Genomic DNA, 15815 nt, shown 5'->3' on the forward strand with positions numbered 1-15815 from the left:
AGTGGACATACAACATTAAAAATCAACATAAATATACTGTCTTAGTTTCCCAAGTCCTACTGCTCCTAGTCACATTTACTCATATTGAGTACTTTAAATTGTCTGACTGGAGTATGTTAACATTTGAATTTGAGACCTTTAGGACTGTCAAGCTGTATAAATAAATAAACACCAGCCTCAGAATCAATCAGAAATCAATGCACTTTGATTTCAAATTGTTAATCTTCATTAAACAGTTTCCTGACACTTAAAATGAAAACATAATTATCAGTCTGATACATTATGTGAAGAAAGTGAAATAAGGTGTACCAAAATATTCTGATAGTATTTTGTTATGTGATAAATGTTAAAATCTCTAATAAAATGAAAAGAAACAAGATACCCTGAAAAACAAAAACAAAACCTTTGTATTGGCCTTGATATTTCTTTCTCCAGTGAAGTAGTTCTTGTCTTAAAAACTAGGCAGAAATGGATGGAGAAACTTGGAAACCCTTAGACTACATTTTACATGATGGCCTAACTTTGTAGAAACAAAAGAATACCACATTTTCTCTGTCTTTCAGTATTTACTTACTTACAAGGAGACAGAACAGTGTACAGTTCCAAGATAGCTATTATTAAAAGATATTCCTTGATTGATGAATGCTTTAGGAATAGGATGTCCCTGGGACAGGAAGAGAGTTCTGCTTTTCTAAAGAGGTTTTGGTTATAGAGTTAAATCAGCCTTATGGCACACTGTAGAACTCTACTTCCCTTGGGGCTGGGCAGTAGTGCAGCAGATTAAGTGCACATGGTACAAAGCTCAAGGGCCAGCATAAGGATCCCAGTTCGAGCCCCTAGCTCCCCACCTGTAGGGGGGTCACTTTGCAAGTGATGAAGTAGGTCTGCAGGTGTCTACCTTTCTCTCTCCTTCTCTGTCTTCTCCTCCTCTCTCAATTTCTCTCTTTCCTACCCAACAACAACAGCTATAACAAGGGCAATAAAATGAGGAAAAATGGCCTTCAGGAGTAGTGGATTCATAGTGCAAGCTCTGAGCCCCAGCAATAACCTTGTAGGCAAAAAAAAAAAAACAAAAACAAACCACTCCCCACTCCCCACTCCCCAACTAGACAAAAAGTAGTGAGAAAATATGAAAGAAGAAATCCTAACATAATATTCCAAGAAGATGAAAAACACGAAAGAGTAGATACAGAGTTCAGTAGAAATTAGGAAGCATGAAGAAAAAAAAGAAAGAAAGAAGAAGTTCAAACAGCTATCGGGTGTGAAGGAAAAACACCTCGACTGCTAGTCAGGTTCAGGTAGAAGTCCTAGGAAGCGGACTCAGTCATATAGAGGAGAGAATCTCAGGGCTTGAAGACACAACAAATCACTACCCATGCTGCCTTGCAGCAAGAATTACTGAGAGAAGTCTCACAAGAAAAGAAGAAGCAAAGTGAGCTCATTAGTGGAAAAACAGAGTCAGGAAGACCAACAATAGAAACATGAAAGAACAAAGAGATAGGAAAAAGGAGGGGAAAAATCGACATAATATAATAGAATGATAGTTGTTCAAAAATCAGCTTAAAAATGACTCTGTAGAGGCCAGGCAGTGGTGCACCCGGTTAAGCCCACACATTAGGTAAATGCACAAGGACCCAGGTTCAAGCCTCTGGTCCCCACCTGCAAGAGAGAAAGCTTCATGAGTGGTGAGTCCAGGCTGCAGGTGTCTGTCTCTCTCCATCTCTATCTGCTTCTCTCAATTTCTCTGTTTCTAATAATAAAAGTATCAAAAAAAATAACTATAAAGATATAGTATGCTAGACAACAATACTCATGCCAGGCACAAAACATGGAACTCACAGAAATAATAAATGCTACAGATGAGATAAACCATCAACACAACGTGATTGATAGAAGCAAACAAGAAAAGAAACAAAAATGTGAGACAATCTAAAACACATTAAAAAAATCAAACTTCCTATACGTCAACCACATATGCCAATAGTGATCTTAAATACAGGTGGCTTAACTTCACCAATCCAAAGACTCAGAGTGACTGGACAGACTGAAATAGGAAAGTCATCTGTAATTGTCTCTAGGGAAGTTCTCCCCTAACATGTCACATTCCCTTGTCTATACCTTTTGTGATAACGAAGTTAAGAGCTGCTACCACTCTATCAATCTTGTATCTTTACTGTTTGCCACGTTCCAGGTACACATTACATGCTCAGTAAACAGGTGTCCAGTGAGTTCTAGAAAGACGACATGACTAGCTCCAAATCATAGAAGTGCCACTTAGTATAGCTCCTGATTTCAGTAATATATTAATATTTCTAAAAGCAAGATAAAGTATAAATATTTACTTTTTTGGTTACTAACACCTTCTAAATATTTTACTTTTCCTCAAGGTGATACCAACAAAAATTACCGTATAATAAAATATTTATGAAATACACAGTACTGTTAGTACATGCATTTCTTTTCTTAAGGGTCTGCTTATTAATAAGAAAGAGCGAGAGATGGAATCAGAACATCCTTCTAACCCATATGTTGCTGGGGATCAAACTGAAGGCCTTATGCTTGAGATTGCACATCACCTCCTTGGTCACAACCTGTGTTTATGTCTCAGTGGTGTAAGAAAAAAAATATACTCTTTATGTTGTATCTCTTAATCACCTAGGAAAGCCAAGGAAGCAAATAACAAATGCAATACTTGTCAAATGACTCTTACCTCCACGCCCAAAATTCCCAATCTCATTCGGGCCACTATTGCTATTGTTCACGGGCAAACTGGTGGCTGGCCAGGAGTCCGCAAGCCAAGGATAACTGGGGTCAGCAGCATTTAAAAGGCCAGGACGGCTGAAGCAGAAATGAAAAGTAAATCAACCCATGGAACTCAAGGAGAGATTGAGACACTTGTCGTAGGCCTTAACACGGATTAAGGTATTAAAGGATATTTTAATTCAATATAAAGCGTGCAGATTGTTGCAAACAGAAGCACCCTGTCTGGGAGACTGTTGATATCCAAACAAATCCCACCATCTGCCATTCAGTACTGGCATACTTAAACAGGGTTCAGTGATAATTTGGCATCTTAAGACAATGACTACGCTGAGTGAGTGCTCAGTTTCCACCATTTCCAAGACACTGTTTAATTGCTCCCTGGATTCTTACAGTCTCTATATAAAGGCTATCATTTTTGCTCATGAGCCCTTGTGCTTGATTTAGAGGGAAAGAACTTGAGGAAAATTCATGAACAGTATTTATAACATTCCATCAACAACATATTTTCAAGTCCTTGAAATTGCAAAACTATTAAGGCTGTATTCATTTTTTAATGTAATAAAAGATCCACTGTGAACGATTTTAGTTTGTGAGTATAGTCTACCAAGAAAACTTCCTTCACATGATATGTAAGTCTAGTCCCATCTTTAATATCAAAGACAGGATTCTGACTCCTTTCCAGATTATTAGCATATTTACAATGAAGTGACGCCACCTATAATAATTGCACTTTCTTTTTTTTTTATGGATTTGTGAGGGTACAACCCCTAAGAGATACATGAGTTTCTATGGAAACTGCAATAAGATCCAATTGCTATTTTGCTACACTCACTAGCTCTCATTAAACCTAATCTCTTTTTACTAAAATATTGATTAAATGGAAGATTGGAAGTTATTACGAAAGCCTAATTACAATCTCCATATTGGCAAAGGGAAAATAGATGAGGATATATAGGTTTGTTATCAACTTTTATCAATTTCAATTGAGTATCCAAAGTTGTGGAATCCAGTCCTATTAATCTATAGCCTATTTATCATCCATGAATCATTTACTTTATGATCGATTATGTGTAATTGTTCACTCACAGCAATTTAGTGAGAGCCAATACAGAGTCTTAAACAACAGCAACTTCATTTGCTAATGTCTAATTAATGCAATAAACATCCTGCTAACAAATGAACACATTCCTTGTGATATTTACTACTAATTTCTTCAGGGGCATTTGGGAGATACGAAACATCTGGATTTGATTCCTCTAAAGTGTACAACAGATAGATCATTAAACCTTATAGTAAGTCATTTAATTCCTCCTCGGATTCTTCGACCTGTAAGTGATTGTGTATTAGAATAATAGCTCTTGTCTACAGTTTCTTTAGTCCTGATTAAAAATAGTAAAAATAATTTCCTTGGCATACCTTCCATTGCTCATTAGTCCTCCGTCTCCTCTTTGAAATGTAACTGCAAAATAAAAAATAAATGCACATAAGTGGTCAATATTCATTATAATGACTACATGTTGGCCCTCAGTTTAGATATGAAGCCTCTGGGAATCATAAAAAATATATAATTACCACAATTGTACAGATAGTAAGAGGTACTGGTTTGGTCCAGGGCAAAATCATTAGAAGCTATAACTTTCCTAAGACATTTAAAAATTTCAAGTCAAACTTATGATTAAGTCAGAGGGTACTATGCATTTTGTTGTCAAAATGGAGATATTTGGTATGTACAGTAATGTTGAAATAATGACATATATTTATGGAAGATTATCAAATTGTTATCTTAATATTAATATGTACATGTCCTAACTAAAAAAGCATAAGGTAAAATGCTACAATATAAATTAAACAGAATAGTTGAAACAGGAACTATCATTCTGATGACGCAAACTACATATATACCTATTGATGGCATATTCTGCACCATAACAGACCTTTCCAATGACATTAAAAACACTTGTTTCCAGAGGTTAAAAAAAAAAAAAAGACTTACTTGCATAGGCAGGTCTATAATTAACCATCAGTACTTAACACCACCTGTAGTTACTACAAATGAAAATATTCAGCCTTCACAAAAAAACAAAATTTCAAATATCGGTGACTGGAGAAATTTTTCACTGGCTAGAGACCCTGCTACCTTAATTCCTGTGTCTATAATCCAGGTTTAGTCTCTAAAATGTCAGCTTCAAGCACTGGAATTACACGTGTGAGGCTCCAAAATTGATACTGAAGATACTCCAATGGAAAGTGCTGGTTACATAACTTTAGGACTTTATAAAACTGTAGGGGTTTACAAACAATACCAAGTATCAAATAGCATCAAACCTACAGAATAAACTTCCTCTCATCATTTCATTCAATTCTAAAAGTGATCACCATGAAAGCGAGTTTCTATGATTGGCCAAAGAAAATAATTATCAAGTTTGATTACAACCAGTAATGAAAAGCCTTTGAACCAAATATATTTGTCATTAAAATACAGTTGTCACTAGATACATGTACTGATAAATTTATATAATATTTATTTATTTATTTATTTGAGTAGAGCTAGGAAGGAATTGAGATGGCAGGAAAGGGAAAGAAAGAGAAGGAGAGACCCCCACAAGAACTGTTTTGTTGCTATGTTTCATATTGATTTGCTCCCCTTCCCCCCCAACTCTGAGAGAATTGGTTTGGCCCTTGCTAGTTTCGCCCCCTCTTTCTCCCCGCCCCCTATGCTAAGGACGTGCAGAGTCCCAGCAGCAGCTGCTGGAGGAGTCTCATGATGGGGAAGCACATGGTGTGGTGATTTGCCTGCTCGTGAATAAAAATTAAATTGCAGCTTCTCAACCCAGCCGTGTCTCTCTCTCTGGTCGTCTCTGTCAACCGCCGCGAAGCTAGCCCGGCCTGCTGGAGCCTCCGAACTTTAACAACACTGTTTCATCACTAATGAAGCTCCCTGCTCTGCATGTGGAGATCAGGACTTCCACTTGGACCCTTGGTCACTGTAATGTGTGTGCTCTAACAGAAGCACTATCTATCATTCAGCATATATGTATATACTTTTCATTAAATGGACTAATGCTGAAAAGTTTATTAAATGCAAAATTATAAATCTGATCAAAATCAATATGAGTCAGCTAATCACTGGGGAGAAATGAGAACACTAATATTTCACCAATGTGAACTTAACATATTCTATCTTCAAAGATACTCTGTGTATCACCACAGTCCTTAGTAAATAAAAGGAAAACTAAACATTGCTACAAAGCAGGTCAGGTGTACAATGTCAGATGAGTGGCTAAAGGAGTTGTAGTGTAACGACATGACTGACGATTACTTAGTTGTTAAACATGAAGAAGTCATCTTGCCTTATCTTGGATAGAACTTGAAGGAATGATGTAAAGTGAGAAAAGCCAAAAAAAAAAAAAAAAAGAGGACAAAGAGCAGATGTTCTCACTTATAGGTGGAATTTAAGAAGCAGAGGCAGGGAAAACATAAAGTTACACTTGGACTGGGTTTGGTATACTGCACCAAAGCAAAGGACATTGGGGGGGGGTGAGGGAGGTGGAGAGGGCATTGGGGTTCTGGTCCATGAAAATGGAAAAAGGCCCAAGTAGGGGTGAGAGTTCTGCTGACAACTTTCATGGAGAGGTGAAATATTATACCCACATGTCACAAATATACTATAAGCTATTAACCCTCTATTAAAATGACAAAAAGGAAGATATTTTAACTGTTTTGTGTTAAATAAAATATATATTAGGGGACAGGGCTTAAAATATATGTTAAATAAAAAGTGATACTTTTAATAAATTGACTCACATTTTAAATAAAGTGTGGATATGTAGCTTCTTGAAGTATAAACATAATATTTTTTGTTTCATAATTACCTCATAATTCATTTATTCCTTAAGCTCGTGCTATCTATCAAATATGATTGCCCTTTAAATTTTGTAAATTTCTGAATGCAGTTTCCTGTCCCTTTTTTTTTAAGTCTATCCAATGACATATCTGTCAATATCACAATTCCTCAATATAACCCTAATTCTAACATTCTATCAGGATTCCTTGGACAATATGTTCAGTGACATCTTGCTGGTACCTGGAGCATACCATCTTATCAACTTTTCAGGTAATTTATCTTTTCAGAATTATAAAACAACCAGTTGTAACTTTTGCATCTTCCCAAAGCTGTCTATGAATGGCTTCTTGGAGAAGGTGAGTGAGTTTAGGTCACTAGGTACTAGCAAAAGCAAGAGCAAAGAATCCAGAACCAGGAGTGTCAATATACTACTGCATATCCTTTTAAGAACCACCCAAAGCAAAGAAGACTTCATAACAATTAATTTCTTAAATCAACACTGGAGGTATTATATAAAGACCTTATTAAGAGGAAATGCAAAAAATGTGAAAATAGTAGTTAATTAGCTTTCTGATGTGACTATCTAGTTATTGTGTGCTTTTAATGGACTATCAAGTGCTTGTTTTACTGTGCTAAAAGATAGTTAATATAATGTCTTAAATATCATTGTGAATATGTAAATGAGCAGCCACTGGTGGTCTACACCTTAAAATATGCTGTTTATCAGAGATACGTGGGTAGAAACTAAATACTTCTCCCTAATTTAAATGTTCCCTTGACCCTCATCTGCACTTTATCTTTCTATCAGAGCAGTTAACCGTAAAAGGAAAAGAAGAATTAAAACAGAAGTACAAAGACTGAGTCATATATAAGTTTTACGCATGTCAGCATGCGAATGATAAACTCTTCATAAAATACATCAAAATCTCATCAACATATGTTCAAATGGAAAAAAACCTATGAGAAAATCAGAATGGAAGTGCAAATCAACACAACCGTCAGATGCTACCTTATATCCTTCCTAAGGCATGGACAGAACAAAATGTTGCAGGTATAAAAACAGAGGACTATAATTTAAATTAGAAAGGAATACAGCCAAAGATATTGAAGCAGTCATCAAGAACCTTCTTAACAAATAAAAGTCCAGAACCAGATGATTTTACAAATGAATTCTGTAAAACCTTCACAGAAGAGTTAATACCAATACTTTTAAAGCTCTTCCAAAATATTGAAGATGCAGGAATACACTCTTGCACATTCTACAAAGCCAACATCACTCTGATACCAAAAGCAGACAGAGGCATAACAAAAAAGAAAACTAAAGACCGATATCTCTGATGAACAAAGATGCTAAGATACTGAACAAAATTCTAGCCAATGGGGTACATCAGTATATTAAGAAAATCCTATGTCACAACCAAGTGGGATTTATCCCAGGGATGCAAGGCTGGTTCAACATGTGCAAATCAATGTGATCCACCACGTCAATAAAAGAAAAACCAAAAGCCACAGGATTATCTCAACAGACTCAGAGAAAGCCATTGACAAAATCCAACATCCCTTCATGATCAAAACACTACAAAAACTAGAAGGAAAATTCCTTACCCTAGTAGAGTCCATAGCAAGCCTACAGCCAACATCATACACCATGGTGAGAAACTGGAAGCATTTCCCCTCAGATCAGGTACTAGAAAGGGCTGCCCACTATCACCATTACTTTTCAACATAGTGTTGGAAGTTCTTGCCATAGTAATTAGGCAAGATCATGGAATTAAGTATACAGATTGGGAGAGGAGAAGCCAAATGCTCACTGTTTGCAGATGACATGATAGTATTCATAGAAAGAAAGATAGAAAAAAAAGGGGGGGAGTCGAGCGGTAGCGCAGCGGGTTAAGTGCAGGTGGTGCAAGTGCAAGGACCAGTGTAAGAATCCTGGTTCGAGGCCCCGGCTCCCCACCTGCAGGGAAGTCGCTTCACAGGCTGTGAAGCAGGTCTGCAGTTGTTCATCTTTCTCTCCTCCTCTCTGTCCTCCCCTCCTCTCTCCGTTTCTCTCTGTCCTATCCAACAACTACGACATCAATAACAACAACAGTAATAACTATAGCAATAAAACAGCAAGGGCAACAAAAGGGAATAAATAAGTATTAAAAAAATTTTTTAAAAAGAAAAAAAACAGCAGGAAGCTCCTGGAAATTATCAGGCAATACAGTAAGGTGTCAGGCTACAAAATAAACCTGCAAATCTCACTGGAATTCTTTCATGAAAGCACTAAACTAGAAGAAGATATACAGAAATCAGTCCCATCCACTATAGCAGTAAAACAATTAAAATATCTAGGAATAAACCTAACAAAAGAAGTGTAAGACTAGGATACTAAACATGAAGAGTCACTATTCAAAGAAATAGAAAAAGATATAAGAAGTAGGAAGACATTCTAGGTTCATGGACTGGAAATACTGATATCATCAAAATGAATATTTTACCCAGAGCCATATGTAAATTTAATGTGATTTTTATCTAAATCCCACCTTTAAAAAAAAAAAAAAACTAGGACACCAACTAGCTCTTGTTTATGGTGGTGCAGGGGATTGAACCTAGGACTTCGGAGCCTCAAGCACAAGAGTCACTTTGTATAAGTATATGCTGTCTATCCCTCATGTGATCCCACCATATTTTAAAGAGAAAATAACATAAATATAAATATATAAATACCTGGAGCCAGAAAAGACCCAGAATCCCCAAAGCAATCTCGAGAAAAAAAGAACATAACTGAAGGGATTAAGCTCCCAGACCTCAAACTATATTATAGGGCCATTATAATCAAAATTGCCTAGTACGGTAATAAAAATAGGCAAAGTGACCAATGAAATAGACCTGAGAACCCCACACCTATTGATATCTAATTTTTAACAAGGAAGTCCAAAATACTAAGTGGAGAAATTGATTCAACAAATAGTGTTAGAAACTTTGAGTTGAAATGTGAAGATGAATGAAATTGAATCACATTGTACCACACAGAAAAGTTAACTCCAAATGGATCAAAGACGTGGATGTTAGACTAGAAGTGATCTAATAATCAGAGGGAACTATTAGCAGAATTCTTTTCCATCTAATTTTTATAGACACCTTCAGGGACTAGAGTTCAGTTGCAAGGAAGATCAAAATCAGTGGGGCTACATCAAATTGAAAAGCTTCTGCACAGCAAAATAAACCACTACCCAAATGAAGAGACCCATTATAGAATAGGAGGTCTTTACATACATCTAGAGTTCACCAAACTCAACAACCAAAAAAACCAAACAAACAAATAAAAATGACCCTATCTAAAAATAGGGAGAGGATATGAACAGAATATCCACCAAAGAAGAAATCTAAAAGGCCAACAAACATAAGATAAAATGCTCCAAGTCACTGATTGTCAGAGAAATGCAAAAAATAATGAGCTACCACTTCACTCCTGTGAGAATGTCATACATCAAAACAAATAATGGAGAGATTGTGGAGACAAAGAAACTACTAATGGGAATATAAATTGGTCCAACTCCTGTGGAGAGCAGTCTGGAGAACTCTCAGAAGGAGAGGACCTACCCTATGGCCTATATTCTATGGAATATAGCCTAAGGAACCAAACACACCCATCAAAAAAGATCTGTGCATTGGAATAACCAAAACTTGAAAACAATCTAGGTGTCCAACACCAAAAGAGTACCTAAGAAGGTTGTGGTATATATACAATGGAAATACTACTCAGCTACTAAGAATGATGACTTCAACTTCTTCAGCTCAGCTTGGATGAAACTTAAAAGAATCATGTTAAGTGAGATGGCCAGAAAGAGAAGGATGATTATGGGATGATCTCACTCACTGAAGTTGAGAAATAAGAACAGAAAAGGAAATATAAAGTAGGACTTGGACTAGGATTGGTGTATTGCACCAAATAAAAGGTCTGGGGTGGGGGGACTTTCATGTCCTGGTGCATGATGGTGGAAGAGGACTTAGGCTGGGGATTAGAGAGTTTTGTAGAAAAGTGAGAAAATTTACACATGTACCAACTTTTGTATTTATTGTAAACCATTAACCACCCCAATTTAAGAAAATTAGAAAGGAAGAAAATTGTGGCATTTGCTACTGCTACTAGAACATAGATGAACCTTGAGAACACTATGCTAAGTGAAATAAATAAACCCATCACAAAGGCAAATCATGTGTCAATCCGCTTATAGGAGATATTTAAAGCCATTGAATTCAGAAAGTAAAGAGTTGGTTGCTGGGAGGGCAGGAGGGGACAGGCAGAGTTGCTGTTCACCAATCTTGAGATTCAGTTTTAAAAGGTGAAAAGATTTATTGAGGCTGATGATAGAGATGATACCGGACTGTAGACTTAAGAACTATCAGGACAGTGGGTACCTGTGTGTTTTTCTCAATCTGGAAACGTTGCTTGGAGTAGAGATATAGCAGTATATGAAGTACTAGCAATGTCAAAAAAATGGGAAGCAAAAGTATTTGTTTCTAAGACATTAAAAAAATGCCAGAGCACCAAGTCATCATATGTCTTGTGGCGACTGAACCCAAGGAAATACGCTTGCATAGCACACATTGTTCCCACTGAGGCACTTCCCTGACCATCATCTATTTTCTATTTATAGTTTTAATATCATTAAATGTGTTTCTAAATGGGTCTAAACAATAGGTAGTTTATTAAAAGATTGCATTAAAAAACATTTATTGTACTTGAGCGTGCCAAGTAGCATATGGAAAAATACAAAGGTTATGGGAGTCAGGTGGTAGCACAGAGGGTTAAGTGCATGGGGCGCAAAGCACAAGGACAGGCGTAAGGGTCCCGGTTCTAGCCCCCGGCTCCCCATCTGAAGGGGAGTCGCTTCACAGGTGGTGAAGCAGGTCTGCAGGTGTCTATTTTTCTCTCCCCCTCTGTCTTCCCTTCATCTCTCCATTTCTCTCTGTCCTATCCAACAACGACGACATCAATAACAACAATAATAACTACGACAATAAAAATACAACAAGGGCAACAAAAGGGAATAAATACTAAAAATATTAAAAATTCAAAGGTTATACAAATTAACAGATACCATTTTATATAAGCAAGGCTCTTCTACTTTATATCATGAGTTTGAAAACCACACTTACTGTAATCTGATTGTTCAGCCGTCTTTAAGAGCAAAGAGAAACAGACCTTTTTTGGTAGTGTTCCTTTTTGCACCCATCCTTCAAAATTTACAGATCCCCTAACCATTTTGAATAGTAGGCAAAAATAAATGTTGTTCTTTTTGACCACAGAATTAAAAACATATAGAAAAAAAAAGAGGATACACAATTAGAATCTCTAAGCTGGATGTCATGCTTGCTGTTTCGGTCAGAGTTCTTTGATGTGCAGAGAAAAAAAAAGCATAAAAAATAAACGACATCGACTATGTTGGAAGATGTTGTCATGGTTGAATGGCCTTGCCCTAGCTACAATTTGATCATCTCAGTGTCAGTAACTTTATCAGAGAAGAATGTGAAATAAAATAAATGAGACTTTATCAGGAATTTCTGGTAGCAATAATATAAAGTCTTTTTTTTTTAGATCACTGGATAGCTAAATTATAAAGTTTCTAAAAAGTTTTACAAGCCCCCAGAAATATTACATGTTTCAGAAAGGTTTTAAATAGTTTTAATTTTTTCATGAAAAAATCATGTTGAGTGAAATAAGTCAGAAACAGAAGGATGAATATGGGATAATCTCACTCTCAGGCCGAAGTTGAAAAACAAGACCAGAAAAGAAAACACAAGTTGAACCTGAAATGGAATTGGAGTATTACACCAAAGTAAAAGACTCTGGGGTGGGTGGGTGGGTGAGGAGAATACAGGTCCATGAAAGATGATGAATGACATAGTGGGGGTTGTATTGTTAAATGGGAATCTGGGGAATGTTATGCATGTACAAACTATTGTATTTACTGTTGAATGTAAAGCATTAATTCCCCAATAAAGAAATAAATTATTAAAAAATAGTTTTAATTTATTGCAATATTTATAAAGTATAGAAAGTAAAGAGATTTTGCAACTGTATACCATATACAAATTGCCTCTACTGTTATCTGACAGGATTAATCCTAATCTGGTGCCAGCTGGAACTGAGGGGGAAGGGAAACTTAAATCTGTGGTAAATTGACATTTCTGAGGTAAGCCTGCTTGCTTACAGAGTGCCTATCTCTAGAGGCCCACATTTTTCTACTCCAAACGGAAACTTTAATGTTGCCAGCCAAGCTTCATTCCCTTTTCTGATAAGCTATTTCTCAAATATGAATGCAGATTAATCCTCTTTTAGTAGGCATTAACTCAGCACAGATAATCAGAGTATAAAAGTTCTGTCAAGTCTTTTAGCTGTCTTTGTCTAATTTTGCCAAATAATTTATATTTCTCCAACAGTTTAACATCAATATACAAAGTACTTAATATTTCACAGTTGCCTCACTTACTCTTTTGTTTGTATTTACTGAGTTTCTTGAGATCTTTCATAAAATAAAATGGATGCCCTTAGAAGTGAAAACCCATTTACTTTCACTAAAAAGTTGACAGTTGAAAACTTGTGAATAGGCCCTGGGAAATACTGCATCTTATTAGAGTACCAATTGGCATGCCTGAGTTTCCGGGGGCTGCAAGTTCAATTCATGCCAGAGCTGAACAGTGTTCTGTTCCTTTCTTTCTCTTTCCAATTCTAAATAAATAAATAGTGTAAAATGTATACTTTTTAAAAATAGACAAAATAAGTAATGTTAGGGAGTCACATAGATTTCATGAAGATTATAGCATGGGTTTACTTCCCTTTGTGTTCATGATATCATCCTCAAAAGACTACATTTAAAATGTAGACTATATTTATAGAGGAAAAAAAAAGCTGGGAAATACTGCCAAGTCAGGTGTGGAATTCTAGGCACCTGTGGTTTGGATTTTCATTTTCTTCTCACTGAAAGGAGAACAGCAATTGCTGGAAGGCAAACCACTAGCTGAATGTGAATCCATTCTGAAAGTCAGCCATATATCAATTAAGAAGAAAGGTTTTGCAAGGGAGCTCTCTGATTTGGCCTTATTCCAAATTAGGTGAAGGGTACAGCACTTTTGGAGTTAGCTATTCTACAAGCAGATGGATACAGCGAGAAATAGTGATAGGAAATGTATTGTTCGTGTCAAGTTTCAAAAACTAACAGATATTTTCAAATTAAATGAATACGTTTTTCAAGGAAATACTGCATTTTAAAAGTGGAAACAGAAAGTTAAGTCTGGCATGATTTTACTCAAAGCACAGGTCTGCTCGTTATGGAAGCTATATTATTTTAAAGAGTTCATGAATGATATATATGAAGAACTAAAAAGTGCATCACTTTAAATGTAGGTATATCAAGATGTTTTTGTACAACAATGATGATGGTAGCCAGTCTTTTAAATTTTTTTTCTAAAAAAAAAAACAAACAAAAGAGGTAAACAATATAATCTTTGAATTAAATCCCTGTTTTTTGTGTGTGTGTGTGTGTTTTACATGATTTATATGAGTTGCCACACAGAAGAAATAGACCATTGTGATTGATTAAGCAGATGAGTTGATGGCAATGCCTTGGGGGAAGTTAGAGAACAGAACTGCTAAGAAAGATCCTACATTAACATATCATTAAATTTCCTTCAAGACCTTGACAATCAGCAGTTTTGCCCAGCATCCCTTTCCGGGAAGAATATTTCATTGACGTGGTGATATAGCACGCAGGTGATGACGCATACAGAAGCAGGGTGTCAACCATCAGTGAGAAATGAGAATAGCAGAAAGGAGAAGGTCACAGAGCACGGGGAGACGTTAAGTCTACACTATACCTCTTTCTGGACTACTAACAATTCACCTCAACTAGTAGCTAATAAGCTTTATTTTGCAAGATACAGCAGAAACTACACTATGAAAAGTAAATGATATTTCCGTACTGTTAAATACAAACAAAAGAACAAAATGTGTACTTGTCCTTATATTTTGTACAATTTAAAAAATGTTTAGGGAGTCGGGCGGTAGTGTAGTGGGTTAAGCGCAGGTGGCACAAAGCTGCAAGGACCGGCATAAGAATCCCGATTCGAGACCCCAGCTCCCCACCTGCAGGGAAGTCGCTTCATAGGCGGTGAAGCAGGTCTGCAGGTGTCTGTCTTTCTCTCCCCCTCTCTGTCTTCCCCTCTTCTCTCCATTTCTCTCTGTCCTATCCAACAATGACACTAACAACAATAACTACAACAACAATAAAACAACAAGGGCAACTAAAGGAAATAGATAAATATTAAAAAAATATTTAGTCTTTCTTTTATTTGACAGAATAGAAAGAAATCGAGAGGAAAGGGAGAAATAGAGGGGGAAAGAGAAAGAAATATGCCTGCAGCCCTGCTTTACCACTTGCGGAGTTCTTCCTACTACAGATGGAGACTGTAGGGTTGAACCCGGGTCCTTGCTCGTGGTAATGAGTATACTGAACCAGGTAGCGCACTGCCCAGTCCTTCCATTACAGTCTGACTTGCAATTCATTTTATGTGTTTTATCTAATAGCAACAATTATCAGAACAAATTATTTCACAAGATTTCAAATTTTCTATAATTTACAAAAAAATGTACAAACAGGTCAGAATTTTTGACACTTTATCAAACCTTCTATTTCTAATGTCTAACTTTGACAAAAAAACTATGTATCTTTTTTCCCTGTGGTGACATGGTGTCTTGTGTGATAGACCCCAATAAAGCTATAACAATGTAAAAAAAAAAAAACATTGATTATCCTTATTCCATTCCATTTCTTTCATTTCGTCACATTCCCAAGCACAAGAGCTTTTCTGAGCTTGAAATACTTCCTTACCAGCATAATTACTGAGTCCTTTTCTCTTCTTTCTTCGCCAGTATAACCAGATACTAAAACCCATCAGAATCACCCAGCAGGCACCGCCAAGACCAGCAATAAAAGCTGGCTGCTTCACAACATCAGTGATTTGTTCAGTGATGCTGTTATTATTTTCAGTAATGACAACTTCATTACGTCCTCCTATGGAAAAAAAATAATAGCTTTTAACTAAGGCTAGTATCAGAATCAAGAAAGGAAAACATACATGGCATATAGAAGTTACCGGAAAAAAAAAATCAGTTTGAAAGTAGATAGTATCTGTTGTGTTTTGAGCCTGTCCAAAGTAT

General features: G+C 36.3%; 1 protein-coding gene across 16 annotated transcripts in view; it reads right to left on the bottom strand.

Annotated features, from left to right (window-relative positions):
- ROBO2 (roundabout guidance receptor 2) overlaps window positions 1–15815 on the bottom strand; it is a 1295155-nt gene that overhangs the window by 51541 nt on the left and 1227799 nt on the right. For all 16 annotated transcript variants that reach the window (XM_060172139.1, XM_060172137.1, XM_060172131.1 and 13 more), the window contains 3 exons: window positions 15487–15669; window positions 4180–4222; window positions 2711–2838 (listed from right to left, as the gene is read on the bottom strand). In XM_060172139.1, the coding sequence (XP_060028122.1) occupies window positions 2711–2838; window positions 4180–4222; window positions 15487–15669 (354 nt within the window). The remainder of the gene's footprint in view (window positions 1–2710; window positions 2839–4179; window positions 4223–15486; window positions 15670–15815) is intronic.

Source organism: Erinaceus europaeus, chromosome 14 (genome assembly GCF_950295315.1).
Source record: "Erinaceus europaeus chromosome 14, mEriEur2.1, whole genome shotgun sequence".
In the NCBI taxonomy this organism is placed as follows: domain Eukaryota; kingdom Metazoa; phylum Chordata; class Mammalia; order Eulipotyphla; family Erinaceidae; genus Erinaceus; species Erinaceus europaeus.